General features: G+C 45.4%; 2 protein-coding genes across 7 annotated transcripts in view; one reads left to right on the forward strand and one right to left on the reverse strand.

Annotated features, from left to right (window-relative positions):
* The first annotated feature begins 2,156 nt into the window (after positions 1 to 2,156).
* On the forward strand, positions 2,157 to 7,409 carry nipa2 (NIPA magnesium transporter 2). 5 transcript variants are annotated; one of them, XM_030728303.1, is made up of 7 exons: positions 2,157 to 2,601; positions 2,720 to 2,867; positions 2,952 to 3,185; positions 4,042 to 4,098; positions 5,030 to 5,120; positions 5,215 to 5,375; positions 6,749 to 7,409. In XM_030728303.1, exons 2-7 carry the CDS (start codon positions 2,807 to 2,809, stop codon positions 7,402 to 7,404), a joined length of 1,260 nt encoding a protein of 419 aa, XP_030584163.1. In that variant the 5' UTR covers positions 2,157 to 2,601; positions 2,720 to 2,806; the 3' UTR covers positions 7,405 to 7,409. The 5 variants fall into 5 exon arrangements, with proteins under 5 accessions (XP_030584163.1, XP_030584166.1, XP_030584165.1 ...); XM_030728306.1 differs by lacking the exon at positions 2,720 to 2,867; XM_030728305.1 differs by lacking the exon at positions 2,720 to 2,867 and having other exon boundaries at positions 2,158 to 2,313.
* Positions 7,410 to 7,825: 416 nt separating this feature from the next.
* Positions 7,826 to 15,195, reverse strand: part of cyfip1 (cytoplasmic FMR1 interacting protein 1) — a 38,827-nt gene continuing 31,457 nt past the window's right edge. Inside the window, exons 24-31 of one of the 2 annotated variants that reach the window (XM_030728300.1) lie at positions 14,417 to 14,560; positions 14,223 to 14,313; positions 13,686 to 13,816; positions 13,505 to 13,577; positions 11,483 to 11,577; positions 10,610 to 10,848; positions 10,388 to 10,535; positions 7,826 to 8,443 (exon numbers count right to left, since the gene is read on the reverse strand). In XM_030728300.1, coding sequence (XP_030584160.1) covers positions 8,279 to 8,443; positions 10,388 to 10,535; positions 10,610 to 10,848; positions 11,483 to 11,577; positions 13,505 to 13,577; positions 13,686 to 13,816; positions 14,223 to 14,313; positions 14,417 to 14,560 — 1,086 coding nt within the window. In that variant the 3' untranslated portion in view covers positions 7,826 to 8,278. The remainder of the gene's footprint in view (positions 8,444 to 10,387; positions 10,536 to 10,609; positions 10,849 to 11,482; positions 11,578 to 13,504; positions 13,578 to 13,685; positions 13,817 to 14,222; positions 14,314 to 14,416; positions 14,561 to 15,195) is intronic. The other variant, XM_030728301.1, reaches the window with a different exon arrangement.

The raw sequence follows: 15,195 nt of genomic DNA on the forward strand, positions 1-15,195 counted from the left end.
AGCTAAATTCAGCTTTTCACAGTTTTCTCTTAGAGGTAAGAAAGCTCCCGTCCAGATCTCCTAAAATAAGCTGAGTAGGAAATGACGGGCTCCCTGATATCTCACAGGATGTAAAGTATCAGTCAAAGGTTTGGGCACACCTGCTCCTCTGAAGCAAGTTTAAAACTATGAGCCACAAATGCACACAATGAAACACAGTGAACACAAAGTCAGTACGCTAAATTCTTTATAAATCAAAATATTCATTTCTTAACAAGTAAAATTCATCACAGAGCATCAGTAATGTTAGGACATTTTAAAGGGACGTAGTCCTGATCGCTCTGTGTCCTTAAAGGTGTGTTTGTGGTTTAATTTTGCTCTCGCTGAGCTGTTGATGATTTACCTCCATAGCTTAGTAAGCCAGGACTAAAATACAGTTTCCTGGTTCAGAATAGTGAAAACAGCTCAGATTACTGCAGGTTAATGGAGAGTTAGCTGATGTTTTGTGGAATATGAAATAATGAATAATGAGTTCCCTGCTGCCATGAGGCGAGAGGCCGGGTACATCCTGGATAGGTGGGCAGCTCGTTACAGGCCAACACAGAGAGACAGACAAGCAGTCACATTCACAGCCAGTTAACCTAACCGCACTAACTGCATGTCTTTGCACTGTGGGAGGAAACCAGAGAACCCACACAGACTCAGGGAGAACATGCAAACCCCACACAGTGACCCACAGTGATTTGGTTGTTATTCTAGTGACTACACTGTGATGTTCTGCAGTGTTCTGCAGCAGGAAGTGGTTCACACATTTCCTGCTGCAGAAACCTCAGACTTCAGCCTTTCTGCACAAAGTACACAAAGTCCTTGAAATCTTCAGCATCTCCAAACCAGATGTTTGAAACTGAAGCACCGAAGTATTAAAGTATGAGAAACGGTGCGACTGTGAGGACTTCACTGCCATCGGTCATGGCTGGAAGTATCAGAGTCAGCAGGTCATCTAGATTTTGGTGTTAAAATTATACCAGCATACACTCAAACATGTAGTGCTTAACAAATTTATTGGACCACCTATCATGAAAGCAAGAAAACAAATATTTTAGAAATCTGTCAAAAAAAATGTGTTTAAAACTAAAAATTATATTGTTATATGAGACAAATAAATTAAATTCACATTTTTAATGCTCAAATGTGAGCCGGCAGGCAGGACATCTCTGGGAAGTCAGAAATTAATCAAGATAACATTCAACCACTAAAATACAAGTAAATTACTGTAATTTGAATAAAAAATAACAATCTGCCTTATTGTTTTGTTGTGTTTTTTTTTTTTAATAAAACATTAAACATTATACATTCACAGATAACAAGAATTAGATTTTAGCATTAAAAATATCATTTTGATTAGAGCTTACAGCAGAAACATAAAAATGATTTTGGTAGTTACCAATACGGTGTTAAATTAGTGCAGCTGTGGCACAAACCCATGTACAGGTATGAGAATCAAAAACAGGCCAAATCAAAATAGAATTGCTCTGGACCCTGAACGCTGCAGTTTTCATGGAATGACTCTAAAACTATGTAATCAAATGAATGGGGAAATATATTTATAATTTAGATCAATTATTTTGGAAAATTAGACCAAAATACTTTTGAGTGAGACCTGTCACTCAGGTCAAACGGGTTTGCACAAAAGAATTCAGTTAGTAACCACTGGCTTTGTATTCAATGATACAGCACTGAGCAGTTCTCTGATAGATCTGTGATGGAGTTTTCAGTGAGCCGGGGGTGCTTTGTGCAGGTGATGCTGGGTTAAGGTGGTGCTGTGCTCAGGTGGTGCTGCGTCCATGTGGTGCTTTGTGCAGGTGATGCTGGGTTCAGGTGGTGCTGTGCTCAGGTGGTGCTGCGTCCATGTGGTGCTTTGTGCAGGTGATGCTGGGTTCAGGTGATGCTCTGTGCAGGTGGTACTGGGTTCAGGTGGTGCTTTGTGCAGGTGGTGCTGGGTCCATGTGGTTCTGTGTGCAGGTGGTACTGGGTTCAGGTGGTGCTTTGTGCAGGTGGTGCTGGGTCCATGTGGTTCTGTGTGCAGGTGATGCTGGTGGGTCCCGCCTGCGGTGCTGGGTCCCGCCTGCGGAGGGCACACCGCTCCGGCCGCGTCTCCCTTGCGAAGCGGAAGAAGCGGCGCGCAGTGCGGCAGCAGCGTTCGGAGGGTCGGCGTGTGCGCGCTGGTTGAACGCAGTGGGAGCAGTATGTGATGCGCAGCCACGGAGCCAGAAAGCAGGCTATTTATCAGCGAGCACCTGGTTGTGTTTGGAGGGGGCAGCCCGCAGAGAGCAGGTAATAACACGGGCCGGGGCTTGTGGAAGGCGGCAGAAAGAGACCCAGGCTTCAGTCACTCCGTGTTAGCCAACCAGCCGTTTAGCCTTCGCGCTAATGAAGCTAACGCGGCTAACGGCGGCTAGCAGCATTTAAACACTTTATGTCTGGCTGAGCCGCCGCTGCCGGGCAGGTAAAGCCCGGGGTAGGGTCCTGACAGGAAACACTGAGCTAAACACCAAACCAGCCTCGCGAGAAAACCGACTAATTGAGCCTAGCTCGGTAACAAGCTGCACCTATCGTGGCCAGGTGAGCCTCCGTTTCGTGTCACTTCCTGAATTCCTGACTGTTGAAGTAAGTTGATTTACATAGCAGGTGCCTGAGTTTCACAATGCCTTTTCTTTTGTTATGTCGGCACTACACCCAGAAAGCTTCTGGTTTCACTGAGAGTCAGTCAGACGTGTGTGAATGGGAGCAGACTGTAGACAGGTCAGCAGTTAGATGAGACTCCTAAATGGATTCCTCCAACTCCTCAGGTGGCGCTTTTCCAGGTTGTAGAATAGACTGTGGTCACGGTAGGTGTCTGTGGTGGTGCTGACGTCAACCGCTGGTCTGTGCGGGTCTCTCACTGTAGCCGGTGGTCTGTGTCTTGTTCTCAGGTGTCGGGGCTGGACAGACCTGCACCGTGCTGGGTCAACACCTGCACTGTCTGCTGGTAAATGTGACAGACCGCACCAACGCATCCAGCCTCACTATGGGTCAGGACAGGGGCAAGTATGACTTCTACATCGGCCTGGCGCTGGCCGTCAGCTCCAGCATCTTCATCGGAGGCAGCTTTATCCTCAAGAAGAAAGGACTTCTGAGGCTGGCCAGGAAGGGGTCTACGCGGGCAGGTAGGGGGCGTTTTTCTGAACTGATTCAGTTTAATTCAATTTCACATCAGCTCAAACTTTTAAGGGACCCACAGTTCAGCCTTCCCTCATCTGAAAAGGCACTCCCTTCCAAACATGTTTACTCACCATGAAATTTCAGGCTCGTCAGGTTCTGGTCACTTGTGCAGGGTGTGTTTCACCCTAGAACACTAACCTGCAGGTTTACAAGACTATGACTAACAGTGGGTATGTTTTACCTGATGTAGTATACCCAATAAAACAGACTTCCAAACAAAATATATTAATGTACAACAATACATGGGAAATTGAAATGCTTCTTTATTTCCCACTCATACAATGATAAGGTATCATAGGGGACCCTGTAAAAGGCTCTAAAATGAGTGAAAATTTGGGAACTATTAGGGAACAAAAAATAAATAATGGAAGTGGGAACTTGTTCTTCGGTCCACCCATGAGTCTCGTCCATGACGGCACCGTCTCCCTGCATCACTGACAGCTGGGGGTGAGATCAAAAATGGCTTCTTTTTTTTTTTTTATGAGAGGGGGAAAAATGAGCAGCTGACTAAAAATCTTTTTGACCATCTTCATGCAACACAATGAAAATCGTGCGACTACAATCACGTGGGTGAAAATCAGCCAGCGTTATTATTCTAGGGTAAAGTGTGTGTCTGTGTGTTATTTGTGTGTGTGTGTCATGAGCACTCTTAAATCTGCAGTGCTCCACACCCCCTTTAGCTCAGATCCATCACCTGACCCGCAGTCAAAGCAGCTGCATAATTGAGGTTTTTCTTACATGCAAGTGACAGTGAAATGAGAGGAATCACGTGTGCAAATGAAAACATGTTTTGCTTTTCAGGGCAGGGGGGTCATGCATATCTGAAAGAGTGGCTGTGGTGGGCAGGTTTACTATCAAGTAAGTGATAACACACAAAATAAAATGGGACTCTTTCGATGCACATGTCACACACATTCTCCTCAGAGCTGGTGGAAAACATGTTTGCATGTGTTGAGGTTACAGGACCTGATGCTTGGCTTGGTCTCTGAAATAGTGTTTAAAGGAGACCTGCTGGGTCCTGTTTTGTCTTTACTCGACCTTTTCTCGCTCCCTAAGAGCTCAGATTCAGTCTCTGGCAGGCTTACTTCAGGTCACATTTCTTCTTTCTTACTTATTTATTTTATCTTGAATTACAATGAATATTCAAGGAAATGTTTTCAGTTTTAGACATTCTGAGTTCTCCAAAGTCCAAAGTGGTGGATGTTCATATTAAAATGAGAAAAACTTCTAATAATGAACTCTGAAGTATATTTACAGTAATCCCTGTGAGCCCAAAGCTCACCAGACTGCTCTAAACACTCCGTTTGTTACAGTTTTTTTACTCTGGGATTAGAAGGCGTCCTTACAGGGGCTGAAATGACTTATTTCAGACAGTTGAAGTCTGACTCCACCAAGGCCCAGTGTGAGATAAATAAGCATCATTCTGAACTGTGAATCGTGCAAAGCTACTCTGGGAGAGTCCAAGTATCAAAACAAGGAACTCTTCATCTAAAGATAAACTGAATCGTTTGTCTCTGCTGTTTCTAAATGTCACGTTTGTTACTACTTGATATCAGACAGTCTGTTGGTGCATCCCTGTGTTTCACCGTTACAGACTTTTCATCCAGCTTAGTTTGAACTCTCTGGCTTTGACATGCCTTCTGACTGATCCACTGCCAAACCCTTTCTTACACGGGACACATCTATGTACTAACTCTGTTGCAACATGTCCTAAACCTATTACAGTGTTAACATGTGTTGCAGCACAGTTCTTTTCATGTGTGGCAATAACTGTGTTAACATTTTGCAGTGGGGGCTGGGGAAGCAGCCAACTTTGCAGCGTACGCCTTTGCTCCTGCGACGCTGGTCACCCCGCTGGGAGCCCTCAGCGTGCTCGTCAGGTACCGATGAGTCCCTGCGGGAATCAGTCCGTCTCATTTGTGTTGTTTTGATTCTGAATGCGTATGCGTGACCTCAAGCGTTTGTTTGTTGCAGCGCTGTGCTGTCGTCGTACTTCCTGACGGAGCGGTTAAACCTGCACGGGAAGCTCGGCTGCCTGCTCAGCATCCTGGGCTCCACCACCATGGTCATTCACGCTCCACAGGAGGAGGAAATCAACAGCCTTGAGGAGATGTCTGCCAAGCTGGTTGACCCAGGTAGAGGAGAAATTCCACCCCAGAGATTCTGTCTACAGATATTTCCTATAAATATTCCTCTTAGCTTCACTCAAGGACTGGAACTAAAAATCTTCTTGCCTTACATGCAAAAGATCTCACGTTTGATTCCTGGAGGAGGCACAGGCCCAGCCTCAGCTCCCAGTGCCCGTCCTGAGCCCCAAAAAATGTGAGGGCATGTGCCCACTGTGGCCACCCCTCAGGACAACTGGGAGCTGCTGAGAGTACCTGTGTGTGTCAGTATTTTCTGCAGAGGCTCATAGGTATATTCAGGAAAACTCACTGATCAATATGATATGCAAAAACTGTGTTTTCAGTGGCCGTATTGAAACAATGCTGGTTGCAACCCATTTTGCAGCTTTCATCCTGCTCTTATTCCACCGTTTCACTGGCCTGGCTTCAGGGGGATGGAACAAGGTTTAGTTTGTTACCTGCAGCAGGTTGCAGTGGGCCCCACCCTCTGAGCGCTAAACTCGTGTTTTACATATGTAAGAGAGGGTTCAGTCGATGCCATATTTAGAACATTTTTATTTCCGTCAGACAGGAAGGGAAACTGGAATTTTACCAGTGAAAACTCTGGAACGTTTCTCTGCTGCTGCCTCGACTGATGCTTCAGTTTCTGTTGTAACAGATCTGAGTTCAGATCTGAAGCAGGGTCACTGCGGTTTCCTCTTTCTTTTTGTTCACCGCAGTTCAGTTTCCAGAGCAGATTTGCGCCTCTCAGTTTTGTGTTTTAGTGTTAGCTTTACTCTTATTCATTCAGCAGCAACATCCATGAAGTTTAGAATGAGGATTATAATTCAAACCTAATGTGTCATACAGGAAGTTGACTCAGTCATGTGGGCATCCAGAGTCTCAATGAACAGATGCACCAAAACCTTTTCAGGCTGACAGATTTAACTGAAAAAGACTCGAGCTTCCAAGTTCAGTGTTCTTTTTTTATTCTTTTCAAAAGTCTATTTTTAATCTATTTCAGCTAGTTGATTTTTTTCCCCCACACTTTTAGTTCACTATAACCCTGATCTGAACTAATGTGTTAATATGCAAAAGTTGCAAAATGTGAGCAGAAAATCCAGATATGAATAAAAAAAAAGCTCCACCTCTCCCTGAGACTCCGTCTGCTTCAGGCCATTAGCTTGTTTTCATTCAGAAGTGTTAAAGCACAAAACTCAAAGTAAATCAGCAAAAGTAAAAAATACTTTTAACAGACTTCTTTGTGTCAGACCTTTAACCTTTGAACTGTGTGTTGGTGGAGCAGTGCTGTGTCTCCATCCAGGCTGCAGGAGAAGATCTGCTTGTTTTCCCTGAAATGATCTCCGTCCATTCACAAACCTTTCCTCCTTGTCCTTTCGCAGGGTTTGTCATCTTTGCCACCCTTGTCATCATCGTGGCGCTCATCTTCATATTCGTTGTGGGTCCCCGCCACGGTCAAACCAACATCCTGGTCTACATCACCATCTGCTCGGTAATCGGGGCACTCTCCGTGTCCTGCGTCAAAGGACTGGGCATCGCCATCAAGGAAGCGATCGCCGGGGTGAACGTGGTGAAAAACCCGCTGGCCTGGATCCTGCTCTTGGGTCTGGTGGCCTGTGTGAGCACGCAGATCAACTACCTGAACAAAGCTCTGGACATTTTCAACACCTCTTTGGTGACTCCAATCTACTATGTGTTCTTCACCACGTCTGTGCTCACCTGCTCCGCCATCCTCTTCAAAGAGTGGGAGCACATGGGTGCGGATGACATCATCGGCACCCTCAGTGGCTTCCTCACAATCATTGTGGGCATCTTCCTGCTCCACGCCTTTAAAGACATTAGCGTGAGCCTGGCCACGCTCGCCGTCTCCATGAGGAAGGAAGAACGAGCCTTTCCTGCAGCCAACGGCGCGGCCTCTCACAGCACCTACGAACTGCTGGACGAGTCGGCCGAAGACATGGAGGACCGAGACGTGGCCTCGCCTTTCGATAGCGTCTCCAGAAGGAACGGAGCGATGACGTCCTGTCTGGATCACTGAGGACCTCCTTACTCCAGATGACTCAGGCGTGGCTGTGACGTAGACGTGAAAACAATGAGACAATCAGCGGCCCGGGGTTCGCGGCGTGGACAGACCAGTGGATTGTAGTCAACATTTTAATTTGCCTTACTTTCCTCTGAATATGACGCGCTCATATTCACTTTTAGTTAAACTGAATTTCATTCCTCTGTAGCGGTGTAAAGAAATTTTATAAAAAGATTTTATGGACATGCACTGACTTCCTTTCTATGAATCAGATGAAATTTTAATATATTCTCTATGAAGACGTGCTGACTGACTACATTTGTAGGACGTTCACTCTGATTTGAGTTCTCGTGATACTTGAACGTAACAGATTTATGTTGGAAGTTCTTCTGAACTTTTTCTTTGCAGTTTTTACATTAAAAGCTCAACACAAACAACATTTGTTACATATTTATTGAATTAAAAGGATTAAAACATAAGGCACAGAGAATAAATGCTGAACATGATTATGAGCTCTGTTACTTCAGTTCCACTTAAAATGTTTAGCATGCAAGTTGAACAGTGTAGAAAATATAAATTTCCCATCACCCACACATAAAATAGATTAATGCTCACCCTTAAACACCCAACCACCGCAAACCCTTAAATACTTCAGATAAAACCAACTTCCCCTCCCTGATCTGTCTGTCTGCATGTATACAACAAAGAATATCCCAAAAGGGGAAATGTTCTTTCCTCATAAGGCACGAGTGAATACAAAAAAAAAAAAAAAAGTGGCCCAACTTTGACATGTAATGGTCCTCTGCTACAACAGACCCAAAGGGTGATATTCATGGTGATGCTGACAGTGTTTGAAACTTCACGCTGGTCCACGGTATCAACGGCTGCCTCAGCTGCTGGCGAGCGACTGGTGTATGGGAGGCTGGAAGCATCGCACGTGCTCGACCGGCATGTTCTCACCGTCGCCAGACTTTAGGTACTTGTTCAGGATGGCGAAGATCTCGTCGTTGAGGACTTGGAATTTGCGGATTCTGTCTACCATCTTCTTCAGGGGCTAAACGGGAGACAAACAGAAGCACACTGAGAGCCCATTTAATCATATTACTGCTTTTATATCATATCTGCTCTTCCAGTGGTGGACGTTCATATTAAACAGGAGCAGAACAGCTGGATGAAGTCATAAGCAAACATCTTAGAGGCTGCTCGCTGTCCTCAGGTTTGTACGCTTTCTGTGTGTTAACCAGCTTATTATGTATCTTATGAGTTCCTGTTAAATATGAGGACTGATGTGAGCCAGGCTCAGTTCACCTGCCAGCAGTGCTAAAATTAATTCATCTGTTTAATCCACACAAACACTGAAGACTAATGTTATGGAGGACTATGTGCAGTGACTGATGTCTCATCCCTCTCAGAGCCGTGTTATCTGCCTTCACGCTGAGCTGCGCTGATTCGCTTCAGCAACAACGAAACAAACAGCTTTTCTTTCATATTCATTCAGACCTGTGGGTTTGGTTCTCACTGACATATTTACTCGCCAGCATGCTCAGAAATGTTGCCAGGTCAGCGTTGCTAGCACGATAGAGGGCAAAAAATGCGAGTTCATAAAGAATCACTGAAAACAAAACAGCAGGAAAAATCCTCCAGAGCCAGTTTAACTCCGAGCCAAAGGAAACGTCACACCCAGCGCTCGCTCATCGCACTGCACTTCATTTAGAACCATCCAGGACTCTGAAGGGATTCATTCATTAACTGAATTCAATGTAAATTATTGGGTATATTTTTAAACATATTGTCTCACTGCTGCCTCCACGAGGCCCAAACCCGGAGCTCCAGTGATTCCTTTACGACTGCCCGTGTGATAGCTGACACGCGTGTCCTCATGAAGCAGAGCGATGGACGTCTGCAGCTGCACGTCGAGCTGTATTTAGCTCAGCTCTTACCATGGCGGTTTTACAGAGGTTTAAAAAAAAAGCCAATCAAATGTTTATCAGTGACGGTGTTCCTGCTGCAGAGACGATCCAGTGCAACTCGCCCTTTATTCACACTGTGACTGAAGCAGATTCATTGGTGATCATCCTAAAGGCTGCGAAACAGACAGAACTCATGCAAACTAGTCAGAGTGACCCTAAACTCACGGCTAAGTTTCTTTTTTTGTTTGTTTTTTTTAGATAAATCTACATCATGGAGGCGCCAGCAGCAGATTTTATTACCTAATGTTCAGAGTTCAGCTGTGAGTTTAACAGCCGATTGTTGAAGGTTCAAATCATATCAGCAGGTTATGGCATGAAGCAGATATTTCCCTGATCTGTGTCACCTCTTTACTGATGATGGGTTGCTTCCAGCTGTGGGACAGAGCCATCCTCCCTTCATTAATCCTCCAGTTTACAAACCTTACAGTTGCCATCACACTCAGGCTCAGTTATTTGGGCAAACACACATTTCCCCACCTGTTTACCCTGCAACTTCATCCTCTTCACAAAAAATTAATACCACGCAAACCTGATGATGCTACAGTAGAGGGAACCTCAATTTTTTCAATCAACATTGAAATTTAAGGTTATTAAACATGAATTTTCTTTAGCTTTGAGAGCAGATTTTGTGTTTTTAACGGTGAACTTTGTTGAAATTGAAGGAAAACTGAAGAAACACCAAACAAAACTGAGGTGGAGATCAAGGTTTTCATAGTCAAGTAAAACTAAACTACAACTAGGTGTAGAAAACATTTCAGTTAATGGAAATAAAAATAAGAAATGATAGAAAAACTAGCTGCACCTGGAGAAACACACAGCAAATGTCTTTGCTTCCAGTTTCTACGTTTGCTGTCTGAATAAGCAGCAAACTTTTGGATCGTACTCTTTATTTTAGACAGAGTAACTGGTGGAGATGGTCGGTGTCGTGGGGGCGTGCAGTATTTTTGTGTGTTAAATCAGCACTGTAGGTGCGGTGCAACCACAAACCTGTGATATTTAAAGTCGGTGCTTGTGTCGCTCAAACTCACCACGCTCTTGATGAGCTCATCCTTGCCGTCGTGCTTCTGCACCTTGAGGAGGTGATAGCTGAAATCGAGGATGTCGAAGCGTCTCTGCTGTCCCAGCAGGGTGATGATCATGCAGCCCGCCCAGTGGAGGCCGTCTCCAAAGCACTGCCTGGAAGACAGAGACAGTGTCAGTGAATGTTTGGTGAGAAGAAGCAGGATGGGCGTGTGTTCGGCTGCACTCACTCCACTGTGAACTCATGGGCTCCCACGGGGATGCAGTACACAAACTGCATGGCACTCCACAGGCGGTGGAACTCCACACACTCGTCCACGTGCATCACGCCATTGCTGGGCAACGGCCCGCGCCAGACAGGGTCATCCAGGAAGCCTCGCACGCGTGCGAGGATGACCTCAAACATGGACAGACCGCAGCACAGCCGCTCTTTGGTCAGCAGGTCGCCCTCACGGGCGATGGCTATTTGCTGAAAGAGAAGTGAGAATATTCAGAAGATCAGCACGTCGACGGATCGGCCGCCGTCACCTGACCACACCGACCTGAAATCAGGGCAACAACGGCAGCTTCACTGTGCGTTTGATGGTGTGTTCAGAGTGACACATTTTTATGAAGCAAAAGACAAAAAAAAGTTGTTTCATAAAGTAAAAAAAAAAAACAAAAAGCTAAATGTGCTTAATTATTCATTCAATTCGGATTATATAAAATATATGTAATGATGATGATGATGATGATGATATTGTAAATGAGACAATAAAAGTGTGTTTGTCTAATGATGTGTTTCAGAATCACAGAACGTTCCGGTGAGTTATGGCAGGAGCAGAATAACGGTTTCTGGCAGAACTTCCCGGTGAGGATGTTCTGGAAGCTCCAGGAGCACCTGTGGTTTCACAGCTTTATTGCTTGACTGATGCACTGAGGTCATCCTCACAATGAAGTTCACAAGCTGAAACGCATCAGCCAAGCAACAAATTTGTTCACATGAAGTCCTGCTGGAGTTCTGATCTCGGTCTGAAAATATTTCAATGATTCCGGTTATCGTTCTCTCATTGGTCGTTAAAGGATTACACAAGTAACTGAACACAGCACCCGACAGCTCCTACCTGCGGTGTGCCGAGGCGTTCTATCAGTGGAACCATGTGCAGCGCCGTGTATTTGGCCTCCAAGCGCTTCATCTTGGCGTCGAGGCGTTCCCCCTCTATACAGCCAGAAACAGAAATGCATTAGTGTGCTTCAACAATCTCCAGGTGTCCAGGTCAGGTGGGAGGCACAGATGAATTTTTTCTGTTAATAACAGAATCAAAAACACAGTATAATGGCTACAGCACCCTCTTCTGTGGTTTATAAAATTATTATTAAAAAAAAATCCCATAAAATTATAAATATTTTTCTCTGAGCCAGAACGGGATGTAACCTCTGCATGACTGAGCACTACTGTCATCCTGAAACCTGTGAAGATACATCACAGAGTGACACACACACACACACACACACACACCATCCTACTGCAGCTTTACTGGAACGACCAACCGTGTGTACAAGCAGCTGAAAACAGTACCCAACAAACGCTGAACTAATGTTTGCTAGAAACCACGACGCCCAGCTGTTTTCAAAATTATTAAGCCTTTCCTAAAAAAGAAAAAAAATGCTTTAATGATGTGAAACAGCTGGGTGCTGCATCTCAGCATCTCGTTCTTGAGTGAGGGTTAAAGCTGAGCAGGAAATTTACATGCACAGACTTCAGTTAATGAGTCTCATTGTTTGTGAACTCTGGGACCCAAAAATGAAATAATGACCACAAGCAGCTGAAACGAGCCTCTCTGGGGGTGAGGGGGGGTACACCGGGTCCAGACTCAAACAAAGCTGGGTGATGTTTTGCGTCAAGAACAAAAATGGGATCGTGCGCGAAAGCTGATTTCGTACAGAGTCCGACGCTTCATCTGGGAAGCTTCATGATGTTCCGACACAAGGACACGCATGCTACATTTATTTATTTGGGTCTTCTGAGTCTTCAGCACACCGCTGAGAATTTTCTGTCTAACCCAACGCTGCAAAACAAAAGAGGAATGATGGCGCCAGACAGGCCTGAGCTGAGAAATGGTGAAGACAGCCAGGATGATGCACGCTGTTTATTACCACTGACTGTGTAATTCATTTGTCAGGAAAATGACTCTGAGCCTCAGACTTCCAGAACGAGCTCGATGCAGCTGCTGTTCCTGTAGTCAAGCAGACAGACACTGAGCTGATAGAGGTATCTGATCAGGAGCCCTCCTGATCAGTTTTTGGGTCTTCCACCATAAGACCACCACAGTCTCACGATGGAAGACCCCCCAAACATGCACAAGAGATTAAAAATCTCATGTAGCCAGAGAACACTTCAGGATCCTCCAGGACAAGTTAAAAAAAAGGAGGCACATGTGGACAAATGTGCTTAGCCTGCTGCCAGAGCGATCTGAGCCGAGCGGTAAGCAGCAGAACATGGACGGACAGATGGATTAAAGGATCAACACGACCAAGTCTTTGTGACCTTTTTTAGATTACTTAAGTAGGAAGCAATGGGCTTAAGGTTGTAGGAAAGGAAATTAAAAAGTTTTGTGATTTTTATGTCTAAAGTGGCTCCGAGTCACTCTGGTACCACATTATTTTAGATCAGCTGTTTATCCAACAGTGAGCAGTGATTTCCATCATCTTTGTGTTTTCCTGGGCTGAAGGAAACTTTTTATAGACTCTGCTGTGTGAACTGTGCTCAGCAACGAGTAAAAGTTATATAATAGGAAACCTTCTGCCTGCTGGCCGCACCTAGAAATTTGGCCCATAAAGTTATGAACAAAATGGCGATGAATGGCAGCTCTGCATGAGTCCAGCGCTCATCAGGAACCAGTCTGACTTTCTGCCAAAGCAGATCCAAGCTCATGGTGCTGTACAATACTCCACACTCCCAATGCACCCTCCGCCTATTAAAGACTGCCAAACACTACGTGTTCTCATTCATGCTGTTCGTTTATGTGGATCTTGTGTTCTGGAAATCGGGGATGTTAATCCGTGTGTCTGAACTGGAAAGCACTTTGAGTCACTCCTGGTGGTTTAACTGTGCTGTGTGATGACCTTTTCCCCTCTGTGTTTACCTTTGACATGGACTCTGGGAAGAATGTTCTGGAAAGGTGCAGCATGCAGCAAATCGCAAACTTCTTCCTGTGACTGGAGGGAAAACAAACCTTCAGAACAGGAGGCGAGTGCATAAAAACTGTCATGAAAACACATCTGTGGAGCATCTTTATGTCGCCACATGCTCCTGACGACCCGTACCAGGCTCTGCTCACTCAGCAGACAGAACAGCATGGCGTTGCCCACCTCCCTCAGGTTCTGGAAACACACCGTCTTGAGCTCAGCGTACTCAACGATGTCCTTCAGCTGGTGGTGAAAGAACTCCAGGATACCTGAAAGGAATTACACCGCAGTTATCTTATCACACATCGGCCACAGAAACTTACTGCTCCCTGATAAGCACGCGAAGGGCGGCGACACGTTGTGGCTGTGTTCTGTCACCGGGAGAAGTGTCAGGAATATGTGGAACAGCGGGTTATGTGGGCTTGTGGTTGTTCTGTTGTTGCTCCCTCAGCGGAGAACACAGAAGGCAGGACAGACAGAAAAAGGTCTCTGCAGACAGTCTGACAGTGAAAGGTGTCCGCTGCAGCTTTTTGAGCTTTGATTATTTTTGGGCTTTGTCGTCTCTGCAGCTTGAAAACGATGACTGGATTTCTTTAAGTTTTGTGAACAGTATCAGCTGAGCTTTTGACTCTCTGCATCGGCCCCAGAAATCAATCTGGCTGCACTTTCACTTACCCGGGGAACCGTACTCGTAGCGCGGAAGTCTGCAGATCTTGGGCATCACCTCCATCAGGGTCTTCACGTACTGCATTATGGTACCCTGAAGCTATAAAAGAAACAGAGTTTACCTTCACTTTAAGGGAAGTGAGCACCCAAAACTGAAGCTCACTCATTCATAACGCCTCACAGTGACATCATTACACGCTCACCAGGCTTTTGACGACCTTCAGCAGCTCCTCCATCACCACAGCGATGCCCTGGTAGCCCAGCAGTCTGCACATGACCTTAATGTGTGGGGGGCCCAGAAAGTTTCTGTAGGAGCCGAAAATGCTGCTGTAGGCCAGGTTCAGGGTCTACATGCAGAGAAAGGCAGGTGATAAAATCAGACTGGTTAGTAGGGAGTTCTTTATCCCCACAGTCACCAAGTGCTGCACAGAGAAACTCATCTGCTTATTACACAGCACTGCATTATAAAGTATTATGAGATAGCTCTTTTTCTGTACTGGCACTTTTAGGACCAAAAAAAAAAAAAAGGCTGCAGATTTAGACGTCACAGTATGACACAGTTTTCCATCACAGAGGGTCACGATAATCAGCCAGACTAACCTGCAGTATCTTGAGGTGACTGCTGTTAACCTGTCCTGGGGCAATGAAGCCTATACTGAATTTCATGGAAAATTTAAAATCACTATAATGGGAACATCCATCCTTCCACTTATTCAGTTGAGGGTTGCAGGGAGCCTGGAGCCTACCCCAGCTGCTGCAGGGCGAGAGGCAGGGTGCAGGTCGCCCGCCTGTCGCAGGACTAAAATGGGAACATTTTCCACATATGCAGTGGTGAAAATGCAACTGTCAGTGCAACATTAGGATCATCCTCTGGGGACCGTGAACAAGATATAACAATCTGGCCGCCAGCTGTTCAGAGACTTTGCTGCAGCGGGCAGATGGACTGACCAACTGAAGCTCCAGTGCTAAATATTAACCATAT

The sequence above is a fragment of the Archocentrus centrarchus genome, chromosome 4 (genome assembly GCF_007364275.1).
Source record: "Archocentrus centrarchus isolate MPI-CPG fArcCen1 chromosome 4, fArcCen1, whole genome shotgun sequence".
Taxonomy (NCBI): domain Eukaryota; kingdom Metazoa; phylum Chordata; class Actinopteri; order Cichliformes; family Cichlidae; genus Archocentrus; species Archocentrus centrarchus.